Below are 24,268 nucleotides of genomic sequence, written 5' to 3'. Positions count from 1 at the left end.
CTTTGCTTGACATGGGAGCTTTAACAGATGTGCCCCAGCCTTGAGCTGCCCCCCCCACCCCCCCCCCCGTCCCCCCCGCCCTCTCTGTGTCTCTAGTGTTTCACAGAGATATCTTTAGGCTTGAAAAAAAAACAACAACAAAAAAAAAAAACCCGAGAGAAGTAAACAGAAATTGATTTGAAATATATTCCCTAAGTGTCAGCTGAAAAGGTTGAATGTGGAGAACGGCTAAAATCTGTGATGGCATTAAGTAGTTCTGTTGTGATGCTGATTGAGGTTCTGATAAAGACAAAAAAAAAATAAAACATTTTTTGTTGTATTTACTTAGACTATACAGAAATTTCACTAATTTGTTGAATATACAGAGCCAGCCTGAGGCACACATGAACGAATCTGCTGCTTATGTCCTCCAGGCCTTCAGGGGGCAACCAAGAGCACTCGAGTTCTCATGTATCGAGCTTAAAACTTAACATTCCTTTTACATATTTTCTTATTGAGCGGTCAGAATGTTGCTGGTTTAAACCTTTCAGCTGTGTGTGTGTGCTGTGTAACTGCTAACTAATCAATAATAATCCAGACGCAATCGCCAGTAGAAGAAATAACCTTATTTTCACAATTACTGTTTATTGTGTCCTGATTTACTACATTATAGAGAACTCATATTTTTGGTGAATCAGTTCAAAATGTGAACGTTATGTAGCTTCATTCTATACAGAGTGATATATTTCCAGTTAATCGAAATGATTATTGTGTATAAGCCTAACAAAAATCCAAAATTCAGATTTCAGGAATTTGGGATATTACATGAAAACAATAAAAAAAAATATATCGAAATAGGAATGTTAGTCTACGTCGATAGAATAGCAATGTTCTGTGCACTGTCTTCAAGCAGTATTTGTCCATGAATTACTGCATCGGTGCTGCGCAGCGTGGACGTGATCGGCGTGTTGCCGAGGCATTTAAAGATGGCGGCCTTCCGGTCATCTGCGTTGTTGGCTCTGGTGCCTCTCGCCTTCCTCTTGACAATAACTCCATAGATTCTCTGTTAGGAGTTAGGTCAGAGCAGTGAGTGCTGCTCACTGGAGCACAGCGACACCGTAGCCAAATATAGCACGTACTAGTACTTCTGGCAGGTGCCAAGTTCTGCTGGAAAAATAAAATCAGCATCTCCGTAACACTTGTCAGCAGCGGGAGGCATGAAGCGCTCTAAAATGTCCCGGTCAACAACAAGATGATGACACGGCTGGAATTCAAGCAGCCCAGAGTCGGTGGCGCTCCGCTCGCCCTTGACATTGACTTCAAATCAAATTCGAATGAAATGCAAAATCTGCTTTCATCTAGAAAAGAGGACTTTGGTCCACTGAGCCCGGTCCTTTTCTCACCTCGGTCCAGGTGAGATTCTTGGCACATTGTCTCTGATTTAGGACGAGCTTCATGAAAGAGGATGTGACTTTTAGTCTCCATGGAAGCTCCAGGTCGAGTTGCAGTCCAACAGTTTGAAACTTTGTCATTCATTCTTTAAAGGGTCTCACTTCCAAATGCCCTAAATGCTTGTTCACCATTGTCTACCACATTTTTTCTCCTTTCACTAAACTTTCCATCCATATGGTGGGAAGGATTGGATAGAGTACTATATGATGAAAAGCCAGTTTTTTTAAAATATACAGGTCAAATCATTACATTTCTTTTTTCTTTTTCTTTTTTTTTTTAAATCATATTGTTATTGGTGTCATCTACATTTTCTGAGAAACTGCATTTTGGGAGGGAATTAGTATTTCTGTAGCGAATCTATATCGTATATTAATTTCACTTTTTAAATTCAATTACCGGAATTAATTAACATGTCGATGACGTCCTAATTAGCTTAGACTGGGCTGGTGTGTGAATTGAGATTAGGGACCCCCAAACTAAATTCTGCTTGGAGCTCCATACAATCACGGGCCAGATATATTTGTCACATAGCCAAAAAAAAAAAAAGAAATTATACTAACGTAGAAAAAAACCCACCGAGATTTGACGCTGCTTTCTAACCTCACGTCGTCTTTCATATTTAGCTTCTATTTTCTATCAAATTATCCACGTGCCTCATTTGCCACCTAATGTGTGTTTAAACCCAGCCGAGCGCTCTTTAGGACTTTCAGCGGAGCCTTCTAGGTGTGTGTGCTTCTCTCTGAGCGAGTGTTTGTGTGTGTCTCCGTGTGCGCGCGCAGCCAGTGCCGTGCGCTGGAGGCTTATGGTAATTGCGGTCTCCCGACTGGCCTTCTGGGTAGAGTCTGCGCGAGTGGGAGTGGAAGCGAGTCGCTCAGTCTCGGCAGCGTTCATCCATTCTCTCTCGCTCTTTCTCGCTCTCTCTCTCCCTCTCTCTTTCTGTGTGTGTGTCTGTCTGTGTGTGTGTGTGTGTATGTGTGTGTGTGAGTGCGTGCGTGCGTGCGTGTGTGTGTGTGCGCGGCACTCCCCGTAATCACACAGCTCTGTGTGCGTCCTCGGTGCGAACCGAGGGGCTCCCGACACGGGCTGTTCTCTGCGACTCTGGAAGCGAAAAGAGAATCGGAGCAAGAAACAGAAGGAAAAGAAGAAGGGGAAAGAGAAAAGAGAAACTACTCGGGATAGATTCTCTCCAAAGCCGCCTTCTTGTCGCACGGATTCCGCTGTTGGAAGCAGGGAGGGTGGGGGACGCGCGGAGCGGAGCGCAGCGACGCAAAGCGGGAGGAAAAGGGGCTTTTTCCGAGCACGGCGTGCTCCGTTCAGACCCAACATGGCGCTGCTGCGAGGTACGGACGAGCTGATTTAATTTCTCCGCCAACCTCACCTCACCACCTGTATCCTCTAAGCGGCTCGGACCGAACAGTTTTTCTTTCCTTCTGACTGGTCGGATCCTCTTTTGTGGATTTTTTTTTCTTTCAGGATTTTCCCCTCCGTCGCTCTGTTTCGGCGCAGGATCTTTTTGTAGCTCTATGGAAGCTCCTAAAAAGTCCGCTTGAAATAGAGAGTAAAGGATGAGAGTCGGCTGTGGACAATAGAACACACATTGAGGGGTTTATTTATAAGAATTGCCCCGTTTCGTGACAAGTGGATAACCTGTTAGACACTTTTTTTTATTTTTTATTTTTCCTCCTCCTGGCCGGGATCGTCTGTCTCCAGCAGACAGGACCGTAACCGGGGGCCAGTCTACGTATACGTCCACGCACTGGGAAAAAAACAGGACAAAAGACTTGAATCGGACTCTACGGAACTTGCACCATTTAAACAGGTGAGCCGAAAACAAAAGACTAATCTGAATGTGTTTTATTTCCCCATCACCATGTGTGAAATCCCCCTTTTTTCCGGAGCCCCGGAAAAAAGAAAGAAAGTAAAAACCAAAAAACAAAAAACGTGCTCCGCTCTTTTTTTTTTTTCTTTTTCTTTTTTTTTTTTAATTTTGCCCGTAACGGTTTTGGCTGTTTTACATGTTTCAGTGTGATTTTCATGCGAAGAAAAAAATAAAACAAAACAAAACAAAACAAAACAAAAAACCCCAGACTGGCTGCTGATCGCGATGATGTGCGCAGGGACTGTGGGAGAGGATCGGACCACTTCTAAGAATAGCGCATAGGGTGGTCTTTGTGCGTTTCGGCGGGGCAGCGGCATGTGGTTGATAAACAACGCGCACACACTGCACACACACACACACACACACACACACACACAGCCTGGGCTCCCAGCGTCCTGTCAGCCGGACGGAGGTGAGAAGGACGTCCCAGAGATTAGCGAACTTGAAAGTGGCGCCGTCCTTGGTTGGTGTTGGTGGCGGCGGTGCCTGCTCGGGCTTTTCGCACCCCGTTGTGTGTGCGTGTCTGTATATGTGTGTGTGTGCGTGTGTGTGTGTGAGAGAGAGACGGAGAGAGAGAGAGAGAGAGAGAGAGAGAGAGTCTGCCTGTGAGGGGCTGGTGCGAGTGCTCGTGCGCGCACACGGAGCTTCTGCGCTAAACAAGGTTACAGGAATCCAGCCTCGCCCTGTACGAAAGGCAGCGCGAGCGCCGCTCCGATGAGACAGTCCGGTTCAGTTGGAGGGCATCCCCCGCGGCGTGTGCGCCCCTGCTGCCCCTGCTGCCGCTGCCGCTGTCACCGCACGGCGTGGAGGTGTTGGGGGGCTGGGGGGTGAGGTTAAAAGGGGTAGAGGGGGGAGGGGGGCTTTGTTTGGACAGATCGGACCCTCATCTGTCCCAGAGGTAGTGTGAGGCGTGTGTGGTTGTGGACCGCTCACCTTCCTGTCTATATAAGTTGATGGAAACCGCTCTGGCTGCGTGCCGTCCCCCCCTCCTCCCCCCCAATCTTTCCTCTCAGCGTGTCTCGCAGGTGTTCTCGGGTCTGACTTCGCGCTGCAGCGTGTTGTGTCTCTTCCCCTCTTTTCCCGCATGCAATCTCGCCCCGCGCGGAGGATTAATGGAGCCCCCCACCATCACCACCCACACCACACCCCCCCCCCCCCCCCCCCCCCCCGGAGCTCCGATGCGCGGTTCCTCTTTCTCTTTATATCCAAACAACCTACTTTCCAAACAGCCATTTATCACTGCCACTATAATTTCCCTAATTGCTTGGTGAGTTTCGCGTTGTTTCCACACCAGTCTCGTTTTAAATTATCCTTCTTTTTTTTTCCCTTTTCTTTTTTTTTTTGTCGCCGTGGAGCGCATCTTGCAGCCTGAAGTTGCAGTTTAATTGAAATAAGAGCCGCAGGGCTTGTTGGATGCGTTCCAAACTGAGAGTTTAAAGCTCATCTGCAGGCTACGCAGACTGCTTTCCGACGATACCGTTAAGCAGGGGATCTTTTTAAATTATTTTTTATTTATTTCTCTTTTAGGATCGGAGTCTCGGTCCAATAATTAAGGGGACGCTCTGCTCTCCTCTCCTCTCAGGGAGATCGATGCGCTCCCATATTGGCTGGCTTCAGCTTGCTGACTGATTTTAGCAGCGACAGAAATACCTCTTCATCCTTCCCGGCGGCCAATCCGCGCAGATCGGACCGTATAGGCTGTATAGAACATCGCGCATACAACGCGCGAACAGATTGGAGGAACAGGATCAGGACCTCGAGTTTATGGGACGTTTCCAAGGAGCAGAGAGGAGGGGGGTAGGTGGGTAGGGTGGGGTGGGGGATTAACTAGTGGGGGGTGGAGGCTACTTCAGTGGGCTTTGATGCAGAAAGAGAGCTTTGTTGTGTTCGGATTAAACCGCGGTCTTAAACCTACCAACCCAGACTTTTCAGTAAAAATCAATCAAACTGACTCCAGACGTAGTTCGTCACCTGAACGTGCCACCACCGGACCTTTCTATTTATTTTAGATGTAATCGGTGTTTAATCAAGATAAAACATACCAAACGTGCCCCTGATGATATCACTTGAGGTACAACAGTTCTTTTTTTTTTTTTTTCTCGATTTGTCCTACTTCGTTTGCCCGTTTTTAACTAAATTTCCCCGTCAGGGGTGTGTACTTGTACCCCGCACGTTTGAATTTCAGGAAAGGTTGGCAGCAATGAAACAAAAGAGGAGATTTTCAGGAGCCTGGGGGGAGGAGGGACAGACCGGAAAAGATCTGGTCTCAAATCCTACGTCGAAATCTGTTTGCCCTGATGTTTACCGCTTTCCTTCCAGCTCACATCTTGTACATCACGTGACGTCATCGGCCCAGATGGACCTAAATAGGAGTTAGGTTTTTAGTGCCCCCCCACCCCCACCCCACCACCCTCCATTTCGCTTTTAAAGTTCCTTGCATTTTGTGCAACCCGGCTTAGAAATCCATGCTTTTATCACACACTCTGTTTTGTTAGTGGAAATAAAGTACTTCACCCGACTGTGTGTTTTACTGGCGACGTGAACGTCACCTGGGAACCCTGAAATGTTGTGGCAAAACAAAGAACACGCTTCATTCCCGAAGTTGTACACTTTAATTTGAACTCTGATTGATTTGCGTGAAGCCGCCCAATTATCGGTTTTCAGCCACATAAAGCGCGTCTTCGATCACCTTCCATTTGAGCAAACCTTAAATAAATAAATTAATTTAAAAAAATAATAATAATAAAAAAAACTCACACGGGCTCAGGCTGTGGACACCCCAAAGCACAACTCTTCACATTTTGTGTGGGCCGGGTTTATTTTTAGCGCGGCCCCGTCGGACTGTTTTGCGCGTCATTTTTCCACTGAGCGCACTGTGAAAGTCGGTGCGGGGACTGATCTGTTCTCCAGGTGTTGGAGCACAGACGGGGAGGGCTGTTTTTACTTTCTATAGTATTTTATTTCTCTCCCCTTTCACGCGTTCGGGGAGCTCCGTACCAACCCCTGCCATAAACGGTGACTTTGATTACCCAGATATACGTTTGTCAGGTTTCATTTGTTTCTAATTTGGATGACAGGGAATCCTCACGGATCGCACTCACCTGTGGGCATCCTCAAAGTTTAGCTTCATGGGAGCTCGTCTTAATGGATTTGGGGGAAATTTCAGAAAAGGGAGGACGCAGTTTCCAGCAGCTTGTTGGATTTGCATGGTTGGGAGGGAGAGAAAAAAAAATCACCTGAAGGCAGCTCCAGCTCGGCTCCTGCTGCTGGGTGTGGGAGGGAGGGCTCATTGTCATGGTGAGTGATGTGTGACAGTGGTTGTGTCAGCGTGGTGCTCCGTGAGGACCTGCTGCGTTAAAGAGAATGGGAACAACCACACCGCCTCCATTCTAAACCCATTAGCCTCCTGTTTGTCCCCGTTTTTTCTAATCTGGGATCAATAGGGACCACGGCGGGGGGGAAATTACGCACGGGGAGAGTGCGTCGATAGAATCACGGAACGCTTTTTGCTTATCAAACCCATTGTGTTAGAATGGGTGGGCGGGAGGTGGGGGGTGAAGAGTTGGGGGGGGGAATAAATTAGTTTAAAAGAACAACCGATGTTCTGTTTTATATCCAGACGGAGTTAGGAGGCTTGTTTTTCTTTCTTTCTTTCTTTTTATTGTTGCCGTGCTTCTCTCTTCTCCTTCACTCACGCTTGGATATAAAACAACAGTCTCGTCGCTGCCGGCGCTGCGCTGCGCTGTGCCGCGCTGCGCTGCCGAGTCGAGATGCGTGTGAACAAAAGCTGAGGCGCGACAGAGAGCCGCGGTGAGATCGGTTTTCCAGGCGCTGCGCTGCTCCCGGAGGAGACGTCACGGTTTGATTGAAGCTATGCTCCGTGTTGGCCTCCCGGGACTTGGCGATGAAACAGGAGAACCTCCCCCCCACCCCCCTCTTCTCCCTCCTTCCTCCCCCACACAAAGCCCTCAATCTCCCTCCTCTTCCCTCCCTCCTCTTCCCTCCCTCCCTCCCTCGGCGCTCCACAAAGCTTTTTGTTTCGACGAGGTCTGGAGCGCACGGGTCACTTCCCCGCAGAGATGTGTCGGGGCCCCCAGCGCTGCTGTTTTCACCCACCGCACTGGGAGCAGGGAGCCAGAGCGCATTATTCACGAACACAGCGGCGCTGTGTGGCATTTTCAGATCAGAAAATACAGACGCGCATGAATTTTGTTGTCACTCCCCTCCAATACCACCACCACCACAACCACAACCACCACGTGTGAATGCGTTAAAACAAAAGCCTTAAGACGAATTCAGGTTTTATTGGCTGAATTCATTAAGAAAAACTCAAACCTTTTAATTTCTGTGCCACGTTTCTGCCAGTTGGACAGCGTTTAATCTTTGCTGTCAGAGCGATCTCCTTAGATCGTCCTGAACCGCACCCCCCCCCCCCCACACACACACACACCCGCCCCTCACCTCACAGGGTCTAAAGGATTTAGGGTTTGGGTTTGTGGTGGAGATGGAGGAAGGCTGATTCTGTACAATCTGACCCATTTTATCTTCTTAGGATCACAGTGACCCAGTGAAACCTATTTTCACTTTTCTAGCAGAGGCCTTCTGGTTTGTATTTGTAAATGTCCCGGTGCTTCACAGAGTTCTTGGTGCTTTGCACTCCGACAAGGTTCTTAGTGGCTTTTGGAAGAGAAGCAATCCCACAGCATCATAGATCCTCTCTTATGCATTGATAAAGTGCAGAAGTGTTTGTTGTTTGTTCTTATTTCTCTCATTACTAAAGCACGTGGTTGCAGTTAAAGTTGAGCTCAGCTTACTGAATGTTTGCGTTTGTGATGGTAGGACAAAATAAAGGCCTCTTCAAAATGCTGTCTATGTGGATGGATTAGGTTTTATGGTTCCTATGGAGACTTGGTGACCCTGGACATGCCAGCAATCCTCTAGCATTGGAGCTTTGGAGATGTTTTCTACCTCTCTTCTTGCTACTGCGCCCCATAAGCAGTGCCATTACTTTATACCCCAAAGTAGCGACAAGCTACTTGATTACGAATCAGAAGAAGTTAGAAGAAACTGATCAACTCAAAAGATTAAACATGCAATGCAAAAATTTTGGTTAAGCTTATATTTAAAGAGATTGTTTTGTGCCACCTTTGTTAAAAAGCCAGCTGCTTCTTAAATGAGTGAACCTGCTTGAATTAAAGGTTGGATTTTCAACGGGCCCCTTAAACACGTTTATCAAAGGCGCCACTGCCAACAAATCTGTCCGAGTCCGTCAATTTAAGTCGACCTTCAAAATGTTAAGTTCTCCCCTTCTTAATCCAGGCACCAGAAGGAAGATTTTGTTGTTGTTGTTGTTGTTGTTGTTGTTGGGAAATGCCAGCTGCAGGGATTGGATGTGAGGAGACTACAAAGGCTGTAAAGAGAAAACCTAAAAGCTCCCCCTAAGATTGCGCTCGGCTTCACCGGTCTCGCTGTGGCCTATCGGAAGATTGATTTGGCAGGAGAACGCTGATGACATGCATACCTCCCCTCCTCTGAAGCCCGTGCAGGCACAGTCTTGATCAAGGCTCCTGGTTTGTTTTTAGACCTCGGTGCCTCGGGCATCGCTGACGAAACCCCACGGATTTTTTTTTTTTTGGCAGCGCAGTGGGGAGGTAGCCAGAGGAGTTTATTGCACCACGTAGCCTTCAAAGCAGGAATGTGCTATCTGCCGTTTGGCTGGGGTTCATGTTGGCTGCAAAGCTTTTGACCTGCCGTTCTGGGGCCTTTTTTTTATACCACCGAGTCAATAGGCTACCTATAGGGTTCACTTCGGAATTGATAAAGTATACCTGGGTTTGGTTTGAGCATCAGAAATACGGTGTGCGGGGGGGTTTAATTTGTTATTTCAACCAACAGTAAAGCTACCCTGAACTGTTCTCCCTTTCTGATCCTAATCATCCCAAACCTTTTAAGGTGCGTGTCCACCGCAGGAACGTTTTCCATAATATAGGGCAGGGTTTTCTTTTTGTTGTTTTTTTTTTTTGCCCTGTTGTTTCCGCTACATGAACCAGGGCTAAATCAGATAACCAGGGTAGAAAACCTTTGAAAACAGCTCTGTCAGAGAGGTCTTTGAATGCATCTGCCCTGAGCTATGAATGAAGTTATTTTACCCCGGCTGTTTGATGTTCACGTTTTGAACAACCGAGCTACTTATGTAAATGACTTCTGTAATGACTGGCGATACAACGTTGGGGGAAATGTCCCTCCCTATTAGAAAGGTCTGGCCACCTCCCGTGACAAAACTTCTCCAGAAAAGGTTCGGAGGGGGTGGGTAATTAAAGGGACAACTATCATCCTATTTGGTTGTTTTCATCGAGCTAGTGTTTTGCCCTGATAATGACGTTTATGACCGTTTCCTGACCCAGAAAACTAGTCTGGTTCCTGAAGAATAGATTGACCCTTCTAGTTTAGAACGCATTCATCTGCCACCTTGTTTAATATATGTCGGGTGTCATATGGTTAGTATTGTTCCCATAGCACATCATGACAGCGAGGCCAGCTTCTGAAAAAAGCGTCAAACAAGCTCCGGTAAATGCCGGACGACTTGTGCATGCGCATCTCTGTTACAATCGTGTCCTTTGGTGGCATAAAGAGCCATTTAGTCCCCCATTTGGCCCGCGATGAATAGAGCCAGTTCAGTGGTCGCCATCCGGGCCCCTGTGACAGCACCAGGGGTGGAGGCGGTGCGACGGGGGTGCGCACAATGTCTCCGTTGTTGTCGACCGTGACGCCAAGGGGCAGGGATTGAACCGAGCACCGACTTGCATGCGGCTGTGTAGCGGGCTCCGGGGAGGACGCATGCAAGCGGGCCCCCCTCACTTGTTTACAACTCGCTCGCTAATAATGTGACAGCTGAAGAACCGCCGCCATCTCCATCCAGCTTCTCCGCCCCCCTCCGTGCGTGGTGCGCGCGCGGGCGTGTGAGTGAGTGTGGACGCGCTCCAGCCCCCCGCCCCCCCCCCCTTCCCCGCCCCCCTTTTGGCCCCTCTGAGCTCCCATCTAAAATGAGAAACAGCTTGTCAACTTTTCACAGGGTCTTCATTGTGACGATCAGTCGGACCATTTGGCACGCGTCAGCCTGATAATCAATAACAATTAAAATTGTGCCGGCGTTCTGTGCGCCTGAGCTTTTTGCTCATTATGATGCTGGGTGTCGGTGCTGGTGAGAGTGTGGCCCGAGGCGGAGGGTAGTTTGCAGCCAGGCAGCACTTTTGCTCCTTGCTCGTGTTGTTTTTTTTTTTTTCTCAGATTTGTTCCCACCGCTTTCAGTTTTGTTCACCTGCAGCGGTGTGCACGAGTTTCCCTTTTCTCTCTCGTGTGTGTGTGTATGTCTGGGCGCGCGCACGCGCGCGCGCGCGTGTGTGTGTGTGCGCGCGCGGTCGTGCTCGCGTTTAATCCATGTTTATCCTCACCCCACCCTCGTCGCTGCGGAGATTATCCTGCGTCACAGTGCTTTTTTTTTTTTTTCTCAGAGCTGATCGGAGCTCTGCGCTTCAGAGAGCCTGCTGGCAGCGCTCCAAGGACAAAGAGCGAGAGGGCGCGCGCAGTTAGACCTACATTCCCCGGTCTGCCGTTATTCTAACGAGCTTTAAAACAGGACACGGCAAACGCTGCTCGTTTGCTGCTTATTTTACTCCGCTTATGCATTCCACTTGGCGATCAGATCCGCCAGTATAAAGATAAATAAGGCTCTAAATTGTGGATCGCATGCATGAGCTGCATGCGCGCGCGCTGCGCAGGGGACACACAAAGGGCCTCAGCCATGCAGGAGGAGATGATAAGCGGAGCCCGGTGTTTGTTTTTTGTTTCCACACCGCGGGTCACTGAGAGTTCAAGGCGCTGTCACCAGGAGGAAGAGACAAAGAAAAATAAGCATTGTTTTTTCTTTCTTTCTTTCTTTCTTTCTTTCTTTCTTTCTTTCTTTCTTTCTTTCTTTCTTTCTTTCTTTCTTTCTTTCTTTTAATCTGTCAGTTTTGGACTTATCGTTTCTAACGAGAATCAGCGCAGAAATCCAAACCTAATTACGTCCATAAAGGCTGGTGAATGCTGCAGCCCCCCTCTGCTGTTACTTCCTTCAAACCGCCGCCTCCTCCTCCCGCTGCTGCTGCTGCTGCTGCCGGCCGTGCAGTGACGGATTGGTTGGCCCTCGGGAGTTGTTTGTTGCCCCAAACTATTCTTAGCTCGCAGGGATGGGCGTCAACGCGCTCCCTTTTCCTCCCTCTTCACCCCCCTCTCCTCCCCCCACCCCTTCATCTCAGGTCTCTCCTTCCTCCCCGTCCGCTCCCCTCGTGGCGCGGTATTATGTTCGGATTTGGACCCAGAAAAATCCTCAGCCACCAGACTCACTGGCTTCTAGCTGCAGGCCCGTTTGATATTTGACACCCTCTGCAGGCCCGCGGCTCCCTCTCTTTCGCTGCCTTCACAGGCTCCACATTATTGACGTGAATGTTTGAGGGTCAATATTTCCCTACAAAAACAGTGTTGCTCAAATTATCGACAAATAAGTTGGACATTTTAAATAAAAATAAAAAAATGGCTTACATTTCAGCTTGGTGATTAATTAAAAAAAACAACAACACTTGTTTTGCGCATGCTCTGTTAAATTTGTTATTTACTCAAAGTTTGGGTTAAACAGGACATTATTTAAGATCACTTAATTTTTCTTTGTAGTTAATCATATGAGTAAGAAATGTCGCCACGACTCCAATAAATAATAGGCTCCAATAAGAGGACTAGTTATTTTAGTTTGATGAGGGTAATAAGAGTAATCTGGCAGGTTTTTAAGTAGCTGTTATACAGTTACATTGAATTATGCGCGAGGTTTGAGCATTTTTATGATAATTTATGTCAAGAGTTCGAGAAAATACTCAATTGAAATGAATGTTTAATAGAAATTCTATGGTCCAAGTTTGTTTACAGGTAAAAATTGGAAGTAGGACCGATATGCAAAGGTTACACGGCAACGCAGTTAGTTTACAGGCTTGACACGGTAAGCGTCTGGTACGAAAGGAACAAACTGACCCAAAGCCTTCGTGCCTGTGGCTTTCCATTTCGAAACCATGTACATTTACACATTATAGAAGTTTCATCATCATTTGTCAAAGCAGGAGACGTAGAAAGTTACAGTCGGAAACAGATGAAACCAGAAAGTTTTTCCGTCCCCTTAATTCATATTTTTATTGTTCTGTGCTTTTTATTATTATTATTATTATTTTAAATCACAGTTTCGCTAAAACGACAGAAGGAACAGAATAAGTGAATGGCTTAAGGTTTAGTTTAGATTTTTTGATGATTCCTGGTGTTCTGCGCAGACTTGTCAGCGCATGAGGAGCCGTTGCCTGCCAGACTCAGACACAGAGAGAAAGTGTGTGCATGTGACGCTTCACGCACGCAGCACAGGAAACGAGAGAGAGAGAGAGAGAGAGAGAGAGAGAGAGAGAGGTGAATTCTCAACAGCGTCTGCGCTTTCGGAATGGAGCCGAAACGCACACGTGGCCCCGCGCACACGTTCATCCCGCGCCAGAAAAACTCACGCACGCCCGCACGCACAGCTCCGTTTCGGTTCCGTCAGATGCGGATGTTGTTGAAGCAGAACGGACCGACCAGAGCTGCTGGGTGAGGAGAAGGAGGGGGTGGGAATGTAGAAGCGGAGGAGGGGCTCTCTCTCTCTCTCTCTCTCTCTCTCTCTCTCTCTCTCTCGGCAGGCTGATTAATGTGCTCCGGGTCACCGCAATAAAAAAAAGTGGTGTGCCAGCGGCGCGGCGGCGAGGCGTTTCACCGCGATGATCGAGGAGCCGAGCTTCTCTGCTGCTCTCAGCTCCGGAGAGCTCCGCGGAAGGCTCACTCTTGCTATTTAAAGCAATTGCTGCCTCTCACTTTGCTCCCGTGCAGGCTCTTCCAACCGGACTGCCTTGCAGAAATACCCACATACTGAAGGTAGCGTTCAGACTTTTAGCTCAGGGCGAGCTGTACTTTCCGATCTCCTCGCTGCTGTTTTGATGAAGCCTGTAGAAATTTGGCGAACCACTGAGGGTGTGAAGATGTCACTTAAAGGCTCATAACTGTTCAGTAATCCTGCGGTTTTGTCACTTAGCAGATTTATGAGAAACTAATTGCTGTCTTTTCCACTGGTGGCTTTTTTTTCTTCTTTTTTTAAAGTTGGAAGCATGGCTCACTGCCCAGGGCGGCAACAGATTTAGCTGCTGAGATTAACCTGAACAAATTTATACTTTTTTTTTTCTTAACAGATCTAATTAAAGGTGCACAGACCAGTAGGCCAGATAAAATGGTCAAATCTTTTGAACTTATTCTTTGTTCCCATTTATTGAATCCATTGAAACTAAGGCCTCCCACAAAGTTCACTCTATTAACGCATCAGCCAACAGCAACATCTTGGAATTGCGTCATTTTAGTTAGTTTCGAAGCTACCTTCAACATATTTCCCCAATCTATTATCTCTTATAGTTCTTAAAGTGAAAATCGGATCCTTCAGGTCAGAGCCCCAAATAGCGTGGAAGTTAGTATTGGCCAGTGGAAGCTTGATTGGTGCATTGCTAAAGTGCACAGATGTTGGAGGCATAGTGAGTAAAAATGGACTGAGGTTTGAGTAGAGAACAGCCACTGATCTGTCCCAGCCCCTGATCTCCGGTTTGTTCTCCCATGAGGACGTGTCATCTTTTAATCAACGTACAAGGACATATTTTAGCAAGTGTTCGTTTATATTACCACATCAATGCGAATACAGAAGAGGAAAAGGGAATCCTTCCACTGCAGCCTCTTCGGTGTGTACAAATCTAAACTGTGAGTGAAATCACAGGTTCAGGGAGCCAGTTGTGGAACTTATTTCAGAAATATGTAGAAATATCTAATCGATTTTCTCTGGACTTATTTCAGAACATATAATAAGACTCATACACTGAAGTGTCTGACAAGAAATTCAAACTTATACAAACACTTCAGGATTCAGGGACATTTATTTGTGCCTTGATGGGTTTCTTTTTTTTTCCTTCTCTTGCAATTTTTATTTATTTATTTTTTTGAACAAAAGTCTTTTCACTTAAATCTCCACCTGTTTTCTTGCTTTGCTGTTTCAGCCTGAGTTTATTCCCCTCTATATGTGGCTTCTTTTCTCCTACACGCTCTACCTCCGTGCGTGTTCTGGTGCGAGGGTATTGTTGATCTGAGGCTCTGTGTTGGCGGGTGGTAAATGGGCTCCCGCCGAAGTGCTCTGCGATGCATAATCTTCCCTCGCTCTGCTGGCTGAGGCAGCCGAGAGAGCAGGTCAAAGAGGGCACAGAGGAACCGGTGTGTGTGAGGGGACGTGACTGAATAGACGTGGCCCCACAGGGCTCAGCTAGCAAGCCCCGCTTGGGGGCCGGTGGGAGGAGGTGGGTGGGGGGTTGGGGGCGGGGTGAGGGGGCGCTATAAGGATGAAGGGGTGTTGATGGATGAGAGGGGGCAGAGCTATTGTGGCTGTCCGCTTTGCATTTTCACCCCGTCATGTTTGACTGTTTTTGGAATGAAGCTCAAGTAACAACACACTGTCTGTTTGAGATTTTGTGAAATGTAAGTGGCGGTGTCATGGAATTGCGTTGGCAGTGTGTTCATGTGGCAGAGCCAAGGCGCTGACTGCTAACTGTTTGCTCATCTCCACAGGGCAACATCTGTTTCGTGATGTCGATGCTGAGACACAAACTAACCTGGCACTAAGACGAGGAAACGACATCGCACAAAATATGGCAAGTTCCCGTGGTTGTCATTTGTCACTTTGAGAACAAAATACGTGGTTAAGGTTGGTTGGTTAAAGTCTGAATGGACCATATGTAAAAAGAAAAAAAGAAAAAAGAAAAAACAACTGTCATATTTTAATCCTTTTTTATATTTAAAGGTACTAGCCAGACTTGCTAATTAATTCAATCAGATTTATGTTAAAAAATAGTAAGTCATTTATAATACCTGTCATAGTTAGTTCCTCTATTTGTTATAATGTAAAATCTGCCCTCATAGAAACAAGCACATGCCTTTGGTGACACCACAAAAGGCATAAAGAATCTCATCAGAGATCATTTCCGACATCCCAATTTTTCTTGTTTTTCTTCCTTATTTGTGTTTTTAATCACATTATTTCACTCTGAGGTGTTTACTGTACAGCCACAGGAAAACATTTGAGCTTTTTGGCAGAGCATTGCATTGACTTCATATGTTTCTGTCATATCATTAAATAGTATCTGTATGTGATTAAGCACAACTAAATGCATTTCTTTTCCCTTTCTTTTTTCCAGGTGGATGCAAGGTTGACGCCCCTGGCTGCGATGGGGCTTGACCGAAGCACCCTGATACACGACAGCCTCCGTCTCCATGGTGGGGTCGTATACCCAGGGATCAGAACCCTCCAAACGGAGAAGAGCAGAGAGACACCCACCCTCCCACTCGCCTACAGTAGGGATGGTCTCCCAGAGCTAATTTACAAACCCGACAGCCCTCTGGACAGTCGTAAGCCTGCAAATGGTTACCAGAGCCTCTACAAGGGCACCCACCCAAGCCTTCACAAGCCTGTGCTGGTTACTGGAGCTGAGGGCCTTGGCTTGGAACGGCGAGTAGGGCCCGGAGAAAAAGTGTCAGAGCTGGGGCTGGCTGGGGCAGGTGGCAGCTACCTCCGCATGCCTCTGCTGAGCCCATACCCGGAAGCAGGCATGTATCCCTTTATGGACACATCCAAGTATGCTGCTTTGAACATATACAAAGCCTCCCTGCTCACCCAGCCCAGCCCCTACCTTCCCCAGCACCTGCCCTACCCACCCTTGTGTGCAGCCCAGGGGGTCAATGTTACATCTGCTGCAGCTGTTTCTGCTGCTGAGAGGCTCTACTATATACCTCCCTACCCTCCATCTCCCATTTCTTCTCCTCTGGTGGCCCCTCCCATGAGGATTCCTGCGGTCACAGTGACCCCTTCGCTGGTACACTGCCAAGACAAAGGGCTCGGTGTTACATCTCCGTTTTCACAGCAGCTTCATCAACCCTCTCCTCATCCTCAGCACCATCAGGCAGCCATGGAACGAGACCGTTCTCCGAGCAGGAGCAGCAGACCAAGCAGACCTCCGTCCAGGAAGGGCACAACCAACAATAGCACCAGTAGTACCAGCACCAGTGGCACCACTGTCGGGAATAATAGTCTGCCTGCTGATTCTTCCCACATGTCCTCCCGCCTCCCCCAGCCTCCCCCTCTGCCTGCTCTCCTTGACAAAGCACTGGATTTGCAAAGACCAGTTGCCAGAATAGGACAACCATCCGTCTCTTCTGCGGCTTCAATATCTGCATCTTCTGCCTCTACGCAGTCCATTGCTCACCCTTTTTCTATTAGCAGTATGGCATCAGAGCAGGCCTCCTCTGGCAGACCCAGCCCCCATAAACCCAGGTCACGAGACGGGGCCTCTGAGAACAGAGGTGCAGGAGTGGAAAAAGTATGCAGCAGGTCCCCTTCATTAGTCAATTTTGAGAGGCCAGCTAACCAATCTCAACCAACCAAAGACTCTGCAGAGAAGCCTCTGGATTTGTCAGGAAGAATGATTGAGTATGGGCTGCCTGCCAATGGTTTCTCAGTTAAGATGGACTCTGTGTCATCTGGCACCCGTTATGGACTTCCCTCCGGTCGAGAGCTTCTAAATGAAAATGTATCCCTCTCCCCTTCCTCCCATCCTCATTCTGTGGTCTGCAGCACTTCTTCAAAGGTCTCAGAGAGACCAGAAATGATCAGCACTTTACACTCATCATGGGTTGTACCAAGCCCATCTCCCTCACATGCACAGCACACGTCAGGTTTGCCACCCTCTCCGAGGTCAAATGCAGACCTGGGCCTTTCACAAGCCAAAGGCACCTCGCCCTCTGTCATCAAGAACAAGGGCCTAGAGAGGGTTCTCCCTCAGCAGCGAAGCTCGTCCTGTCCAAGGATTGGAGAGCCCAACCTCAGTGTTCCCTCCTCTCAACATTCTGGCTGCTCTTTGGTCAGCTCCAGGGCTCTTTCCCCGAAACCTAACGGTGAATGGGTGAAGCACAGCCCCAGCCAGTCAGCGCATCACAGAGAGGGAACAGAGAAGTCCGCCCAGACGAATAAGAGAAGTGAACCAACTCCAGACCTGTCATCATACAAGAGGCCATGTTTGGAGAATGGTCACCCTCCTCCCCACCTTTTTCTTTCTCAAAGTGAAGCTTATTTGAACCACAGCTTGGCTTATGCTAACAGATATCTGCAGTACCCCATCCCTGATGGCTTGGCGCTACACTCCGTCCCAATTTCAGGGAAAGGCCCAGTGTACCCTAACCCCGTTCTGCTTGGCAACAACGGCCTTTACTCAGCCCACTTGGCTGGAAAACACCCTTTAACCTACCCAAATCTCCCAGCTGGTCCGGGCACAGAATACCTCACTTATAACTCACAGGAGATGGCCCATCCGCTGATGCAGACACTCTCTGACAGCAAGCTGACAGACAGGGCAGATGCAACACTAAAACCCCGGGGACAGGACAGACCACGGGGAACTGTTGAAGAAGGCGGGAGCCACAGAGATCACAGTGCTGGGAAAGAGACAGGCGAAGGCAACCAAATGAAGCATGATAGGGAGGTAGGCGTGCAAGGACAGGGTGGCAGTCAAAGCAAAAACCTCCACTCATCTGCGGCGTCCAGAGAAAAGATTGTCTGCATTGACCTTGTACACTCAGACACAGATATCGAGTCTACCCCAACAGTCTACAAACAGCCTTCTGCTGAGACTAGCAACAAGGGGAACCAAAATGAATGTCATAGCAGTCAAAACCTGACAAACACTGACGGTGAGACTAAACACCAAGCACATCTAAGCCACTCTGGACAGACCCCCAACCTGAAGGTGAACAATACTGATGGGCAACAAGAAACTTTATTTGGGAAAGGAAAGATTCCCCAGGAAACACCCTGCCTTGTCGAGGTATCAAGGACATCCCAGACTAGACCAGAGCTCTCCGACGCAGAAGAGAGCACAGAGGAAAGTAGCCCCAGCCCAGACCCTGGGGATCAAGATCAGAGCACTTTACGCTGTGCCCGCACCTCGGGGGAGCGTAGCTCTGGTAAGGACAAAAGAGATGGGGGCAGCTGCGTTCCTCTTGCACAGCACAATACAAATGCAGTAAAGGAGTGCGAGAGGGAGGCTGAAAAAGAGGACAATATTGTTGATCTTGGGGAGTCCCAAGCAGAGGGAGATGATGAAGAGGAGGAGGACGAAGGTACCCAGGCTTCATCTAAAAACTCTCGTAGGTCCAGCTTGGCCAAACGGATCGCAAACTCCTCTGGCTACGTTGGCGACCGCTTTAAATGCGTCACCACAGAGCTGTATGCTGACTCTAGCAAACTGAGCCGCGAGCAGAGAGCATTGCAGGTAAGTCCACAAGTTTATCTTTACACCACAGATTGTATTGGGTTGTTGTCATGTCATGACCAGACATTTCAGACTTAAATGTGTAACCACAGAGAATAAACATCCACGGGCCACTGCCTTTACTCCCTTTGCCTGTTGAGCAAACCTTGCATGAACTTTGCAAACTTTGCATTTATGCCCCTGTAGAGAATAAATAGTCATGCTACTGTCTTGGCCATTGGTTTGATCTTCCCTTTAGTTTATCATTGGCTTGATTTCAGGCACTCTTTCAGGGATTGTCGGTTCAAAGTTTAAACAGGACCGCCATTTTTGTATGTTGATTACCGAGCAGCCATCGTAAAGGTTACTCTGTGTGTGTTTGTGACTCCGTACGTGCCTCTCCTTGTGTGACTGCCTTCAGGCTAAAGCATGTAGTGCTGACTGTGCTCTAGACAGTGGATTCAGAGCATGACCGTGACAACCTCAAAGATCACATCGCCTTTGGCTGTGCTTAACCCCAAGTTTAGGAGACATAGGGTCTTTGCAGGATGCTTAACAACCAAAAGCTGCCATTTTTGAGGCTCGTTTAAAGCCGTGGTTCTCAAACTGTAGCCTAAGTGGAAATCACAGTGCTGTATTTGATGGTTCTCAGATAAAAAATATATATATATTAGTATTCATTTAATAGTAAATAGTAAGTTTAGTAAATATGAACTTCTTATACAGTTTCGTTTACCTCTGAAGTCAGAACCTGGAACCTTTGATGATTTACTAATTGATTTGCCAGTGATCAGGATAACTGATATTAGTAGTACAGGGGCAGCGATTTTCCTCTTTCAATATTGTAGCAATATGCTCACAAAAACCCCCAAAAAGAAACAGTACAGATCATGAGAAAGAGTTGATGAGCTACAAATACTCAAAAGTACAAATAAACAAAGGTCTGTATGCCGGACGGCCTTATTAAAATGAGCAGTTTGGGTAGGTGAGAAACTTGACTTTCACCATGTCTAGGGACTTTTCTATGTATTTGTCTAATTACAAATTGGGATGTTAGAACTTCTGAGCAAAAATGAAATGTCGATTGAAATGCAGTTTAAAAATGCCCATCGGTATCGTGATAATTGGGAAAACTTCATATTTACTGAAGTGGTACTTAAAATAAAAAGCTTGAGAACCACTGCTCTAAAGCTGTCTGCATGCCCCCTGTCTGCCAATCACAGCCCTCCCCCCTAATCCCACCTTCTCATTGGCCTGAGCTGCCCTGCCTGGTCTCTCCAAGGTCATAATCCTCCTCACCCCACTGGTTGACATGCCTAGTCTCCTAACACGCATCATATGACCTCTATAAACGTAAAATTGCAACTACTCTCATCCGCTATCATCTAGGCGCACAGATTAAGTTTCATGTTTCAAGCAGTTGTCTCTGGGGTTTCATGTGCTCAGAAACACAAAGAGATTTTTTTTTTTTGTTATTATCCACTGGCTCTGAGGCAGATATCGCAATAGGTTGCTCATGTCTGTCTATGTCGCGAATGCATTCGAGAAAACGTGGTTTTGTCTGTGTCATGCTTTTTAATTCACAACTGCAACAAAGCTATCAGACTTTGCATTTCTGGGAATGTGAAAACAAAGTGAGGGCAAAACTGATTTTTGTGTTCTCAATTGTGGCAATATTCTATTTAGAGATGCACCAATCAATTGGTCACTTTGATGCGCTTTTTCAGGCTTAGCACAAATCAAATTGATGGCACTAATTTGCCATCAGAGCATCCCAAATTCTTAAACTTTTTTATGATTTTTTAACGACTACAACTATAAACTGATCTGCATCTTCCTGGGTTTTACATCAATTTTCGGTTTAACGTGTTGAGGAAGGTGCTCTGGTCAGATGACGGCCAAAATTCGATTAGAGCAAACTAACCCTGAACTCGTCATCCCTGTGGTGAAATATGATGGCAGCAGCATCATGGTGTAGGAGGCTGTTTCTGACTGGCACTGGAAAACTGGTTAGAGTTAATGGGAGGATGGATGGAACTAATTACTGGACGAAAATCTGTTTGAGGTTAATCTTCCAGTGAAACAATGACCCTGAACGTACGGCCAGAACTATGAGATATCGGAGCATGTTTGTGTGTTTGCAATGGTCCAGACCTAAATCAAATTAGAGAACTTAATAATGTGACACAATGGGGTAGCACTCCTTTTGCGAGGCACTTTAAATTTGCACTTGAATCTAAGACCGGTACCTTGACAAAGGGGTTGCAGTGTTCTTCTTCAGCAGGTCAGACCTTCAGGAAACCTGAAAATCGGTACGGGCTTAGAAAAGTCCGATTGGTGCATCTCTATTTTTTTTTCTCTCTCTCTCTCTAATTTGTTACCAGTTTGCTTCAGAAATGACCTGATGGCTTTGATGCACATTTGATTGACCTGTTGAGTCACTTTACTTTGTGTCATTATGTGGGACTGTGGCTGCTTATTTATGTGTGAAGAATTATGTGGAGAAACAAATTCATTTAAGAATAAAATTAAAAAAAAGATGAAATGCTGGACAGATATATTGAGCCCCCCATTCTAATTGCTTAGATGGAAGTCTTATCACGAGAGGAGAGTAATATAAGCCAACCTGCAGCTAACTGGGAGGTCAGTTCTTTACATTTCTTATCACATCTGTCTCTGACAGGCTCTGTCTCCTTTTGTACTCTGTACCGCTGCACACTCCTTCTTTTTGCCTCCTTTCTTTCCTCTCTCTTCCCCCCACCCCCCTCTCATCTCCTCTCTCTGCCTCAGGGCTTAGATGTATATGTTTCCAAGCCATGTTTATGTTTCAGGAAAGGGAGATGCCAGGACTTTAAGGCCCAGAGCGCATGGACTCACAGTGGCTGCAGTAGTCTAACCTGTGTCTTGATGCCATGCTTGTGATTTATCTGTCTTCCCCCCTTTTTTGTCTTTGTGTGTGTTTGTGTGCGTACGTGGGTTTAATTTATTTCTTTGGCATTTTCTTTCATATTAAGACAAAGTAATTGCTGACGCAATATTTGCTTCTATAGCTGTTGAGGCCAGATTGAGGCTTAGAGAGGTGTGTGTGTTTGTGACGTGGGCAGATGAGTGGTTTTCATGGGTTTTCTCTGCTTCTTTTCCTCCTTTTTTTTCCTTTTTTGTTTTGTTGTATGTTTGTGTGCTCACAGCGGGCAATGATGCGGTTCTCTGAGCTGGAGCTGAAGGAGAAGGAGGGCGGCGGCGGCGGCGGTTTGTGCGTTTCTGCCTCGGTAGCGGCAGCAGGACGGGAGCTGGCAGACGGCCAGCGCAGAGAGAGAGCGCTGGAGCACTGCCAGCACACCACCAGGCAGCCAGAGAGGGAGGGTGAGTAATGCACACACACACACACACACACACACATACATGCACACATACGCACACTCACATGTATTTGTAAGAGGACAAGACACACTCATAAAGGGACTCATGCAAACAATAGGTACGCGTGCACACTTGCAGCAAAAGCTGAGGCAAAACTGGGGTCACTCTTAAAAAAAAGAAAAAGAAAAGATATTCTCTCCTGCAAAAACACGCCGCAACTCTCGCATAAACCGGGCGTGCGGAAGGGAAATGGCGAGGGGGGAGTTTTTATTTTCAAGAAGCCTTTTGTGCTTATCTGCGCAGAGAGAGAGAGAGAGGAGGGCAAGAGAGGAGGAGGGGCAGAGATTGCGTGAGTGAAAGCGGGGGGAGTTAGCGGGTGAAAGCGGATGGGAGAGCGCAACGGAAAGAGGAGGCGAGGGGGGAGGGAGCTGGCGGGGGTGGAGAGGTGAGGGAGGGTAGTTACGTTGGCCAGGAGCCCAGCTGTGTGTTGGAGCAAGGCCGCGGCTGACGTGTGAGCCTAATTATGGCACGGAGAGGGAGACGGAGAGAGGGAGTCGAGGAGAAATGGAGGTGGGGTGGAGTGGGGTGGGGGGATAGAGTCACGCTCTGTGTGAGAAGGGCGTGGCTCGGTCATGCCGTGGGGGAAGACAGAGAGAGAGAGAGAGAGAGAGAGAGAGAGAAGGGATGTCTTTTCCTCTGTGCTGGAAGTGCAAGGAACCATCAGGCCCTGCTGGCTCTGCTCCGCTCCGCTCGCATCAGATTAAAAAGTCTTTACCCCATCAAAGTTTTACTGCCTGTCTTTAAAGCAGAATAAAAGCTGGCTGGTGTTTAACCGCCACTCTCCCGCTCGTCGATCCCTCACATCTTCCCGCCCCACCCGTCGGTTTCCCCTGCCCGCTCTCGGTCTGTCTGGTTTGTGGTCTGTCTGCATTCCTGGGGTCCCCTTTCATCTTTTCTTTCTTTCTTTTCCCCCCCCCCCCATCTGACCCCATTCTTCCGTCCCGCTATGGCTCTGTTCAGGTGTCCGTCCGCTGTACGCCAACAACAGGGTTCCGGTTCTCCAGAGGTGCGTGGCGCCGAGGGACCTCGTGTCCCCGGGTCACCTGGCTCAAGACGGAGCCAGGAAAGCGGCGACGAGAGAGTCTGAGGAGGGACTGTGCATGCCTCCCACTCTGACGCCATCAAAGGAGTTCCTGGAGGAAAAGGTCGGCCTGGGCTTCGGAGCTGCCAGAAAACGCCCGCTCATCAAGGAAGAGCAGGACGACTCGGAGGACGGGGAGCGGGAGAAGAGAGCCAAGCTTTCTACGGGTGAGAACTTCACAAACGTGCCGTTTCGCTCACACTTCCACCTCCCACCTCTTTTTATCTCCTTTTGCTGCAACTTTGATACTCCAGGGTTTATTCCTGTTCGTTTGAAAAAAAAAAAAAAAAACTCATAATTTTTTTTTCTATAAATCAACCCTGCCTTGAAGCTACCAGGCAGACTTTTCTGTAAATTCAATCAAAGTCACATTAGATGCAGTCTGTCACCCACTTGTCATAGTCAGTTTTTTCTGTTTGTTTTCATTATGATATGGCTCTCTGCCCAGGGTGGCACAGTCTCCGGGGCTCTTCAGTGAAATAAAGAAATGTGTCAGACTCACAAGTTCAATTAAAGAAGTCACAAGAGGAGCACAGAGTAACGATAAGCATGTGGAGAATCCTTTGTCAATACCCTTAAGAAACAAAATCAGCGGTGGTTTCTGAAATGGGCGATATGGCTCATTGCCCAGGGCAGCATGACTTTAGGGGCGACCGAGCGCTCAAAAGCAATTTAATTAATATTTTTTTTTTAAAGTTGTCAGTTAGGTTCCCAATGCTTACTTGCATGTTCTCTCTATAAAAAGCGACCCTGCACCCTCTACTTGTGTATGCACTTTGTTAGCATTGTGTTAAGTTCCTGTCTGGTTTGCATCTTCTAATTCTGTGTTTCAGTAAACAGCTGTCTAAGTTTTTATTTTTATTTTTCCAAATCTGCCAGACGAGCCTATGTGTATAATTAATCAAAGTCTTGTTGTCTGTCAAATATTGAACAATCGCGCTTGGCCTGCTTACTTTTTGTCTTGCCAAATTTTTGCAAACAAAACATTTAAAGCGAATGTGACCATCCCCCCGACCCGGTTACACACGTTCC

At 47.5% G+C, this 24,268-nt stretch overlaps 1 protein-coding gene across 2 annotated transcripts in view; it reads left to right on the top strand.

Annotated features, from left to right (window-relative positions):
* Nucleotides 1-2,275: 2,275 nt before the first annotated feature.
* Nucleotides 2,276-24,268, top strand: part of bcor (BCL6 corepressor) — a 50,478-nt gene continuing 28,485 nt past the window's right edge. Inside the window, exons 1-6 of one of the 2 annotated variants that reach the window (XM_015056509.1) lie at nt 2,276-3,250; nt 15,005-15,087; nt 15,631-18,756; nt 21,322-21,378; nt 21,924-22,098; nt 23,116-23,403. In XM_015056509.1, coding sequence (XP_014911995.1) covers nt 15,085-15,087; nt 15,631-18,756; nt 21,322-21,378; nt 21,924-22,098; nt 23,116-23,403 — 3,649 coding nt within the window. In that variant the 5' untranslated portion in view covers nt 2,276-3,250; nt 15,005-15,084. The remainder of the gene's footprint in view (nt 3,251-15,004; nt 15,088-15,630; nt 18,757-21,321; nt 21,379-21,923; nt 22,099-23,115; nt 23,404-24,268) is intronic. The other variant, XM_015056516.1, reaches the window with a different exon arrangement.

This window comes from Poecilia latipinna, unplaced genomic scaffold, assembly GCF_001443285.1.
Source record: "Poecilia latipinna isolate Pla-1442-1.1 unplaced genomic scaffold, P_latipinna-1.0 Scaffold60, whole genome shotgun sequence".
NCBI lineage: Eukaryota > Metazoa > Chordata > Actinopteri > Cyprinodontiformes > Poeciliidae > Poecilia > Poecilia latipinna.
The sequence above is the reverse complement of the archived record's forward strand: the minus strand, read 5'-3'. Positions and strand labels throughout refer to the sequence as shown.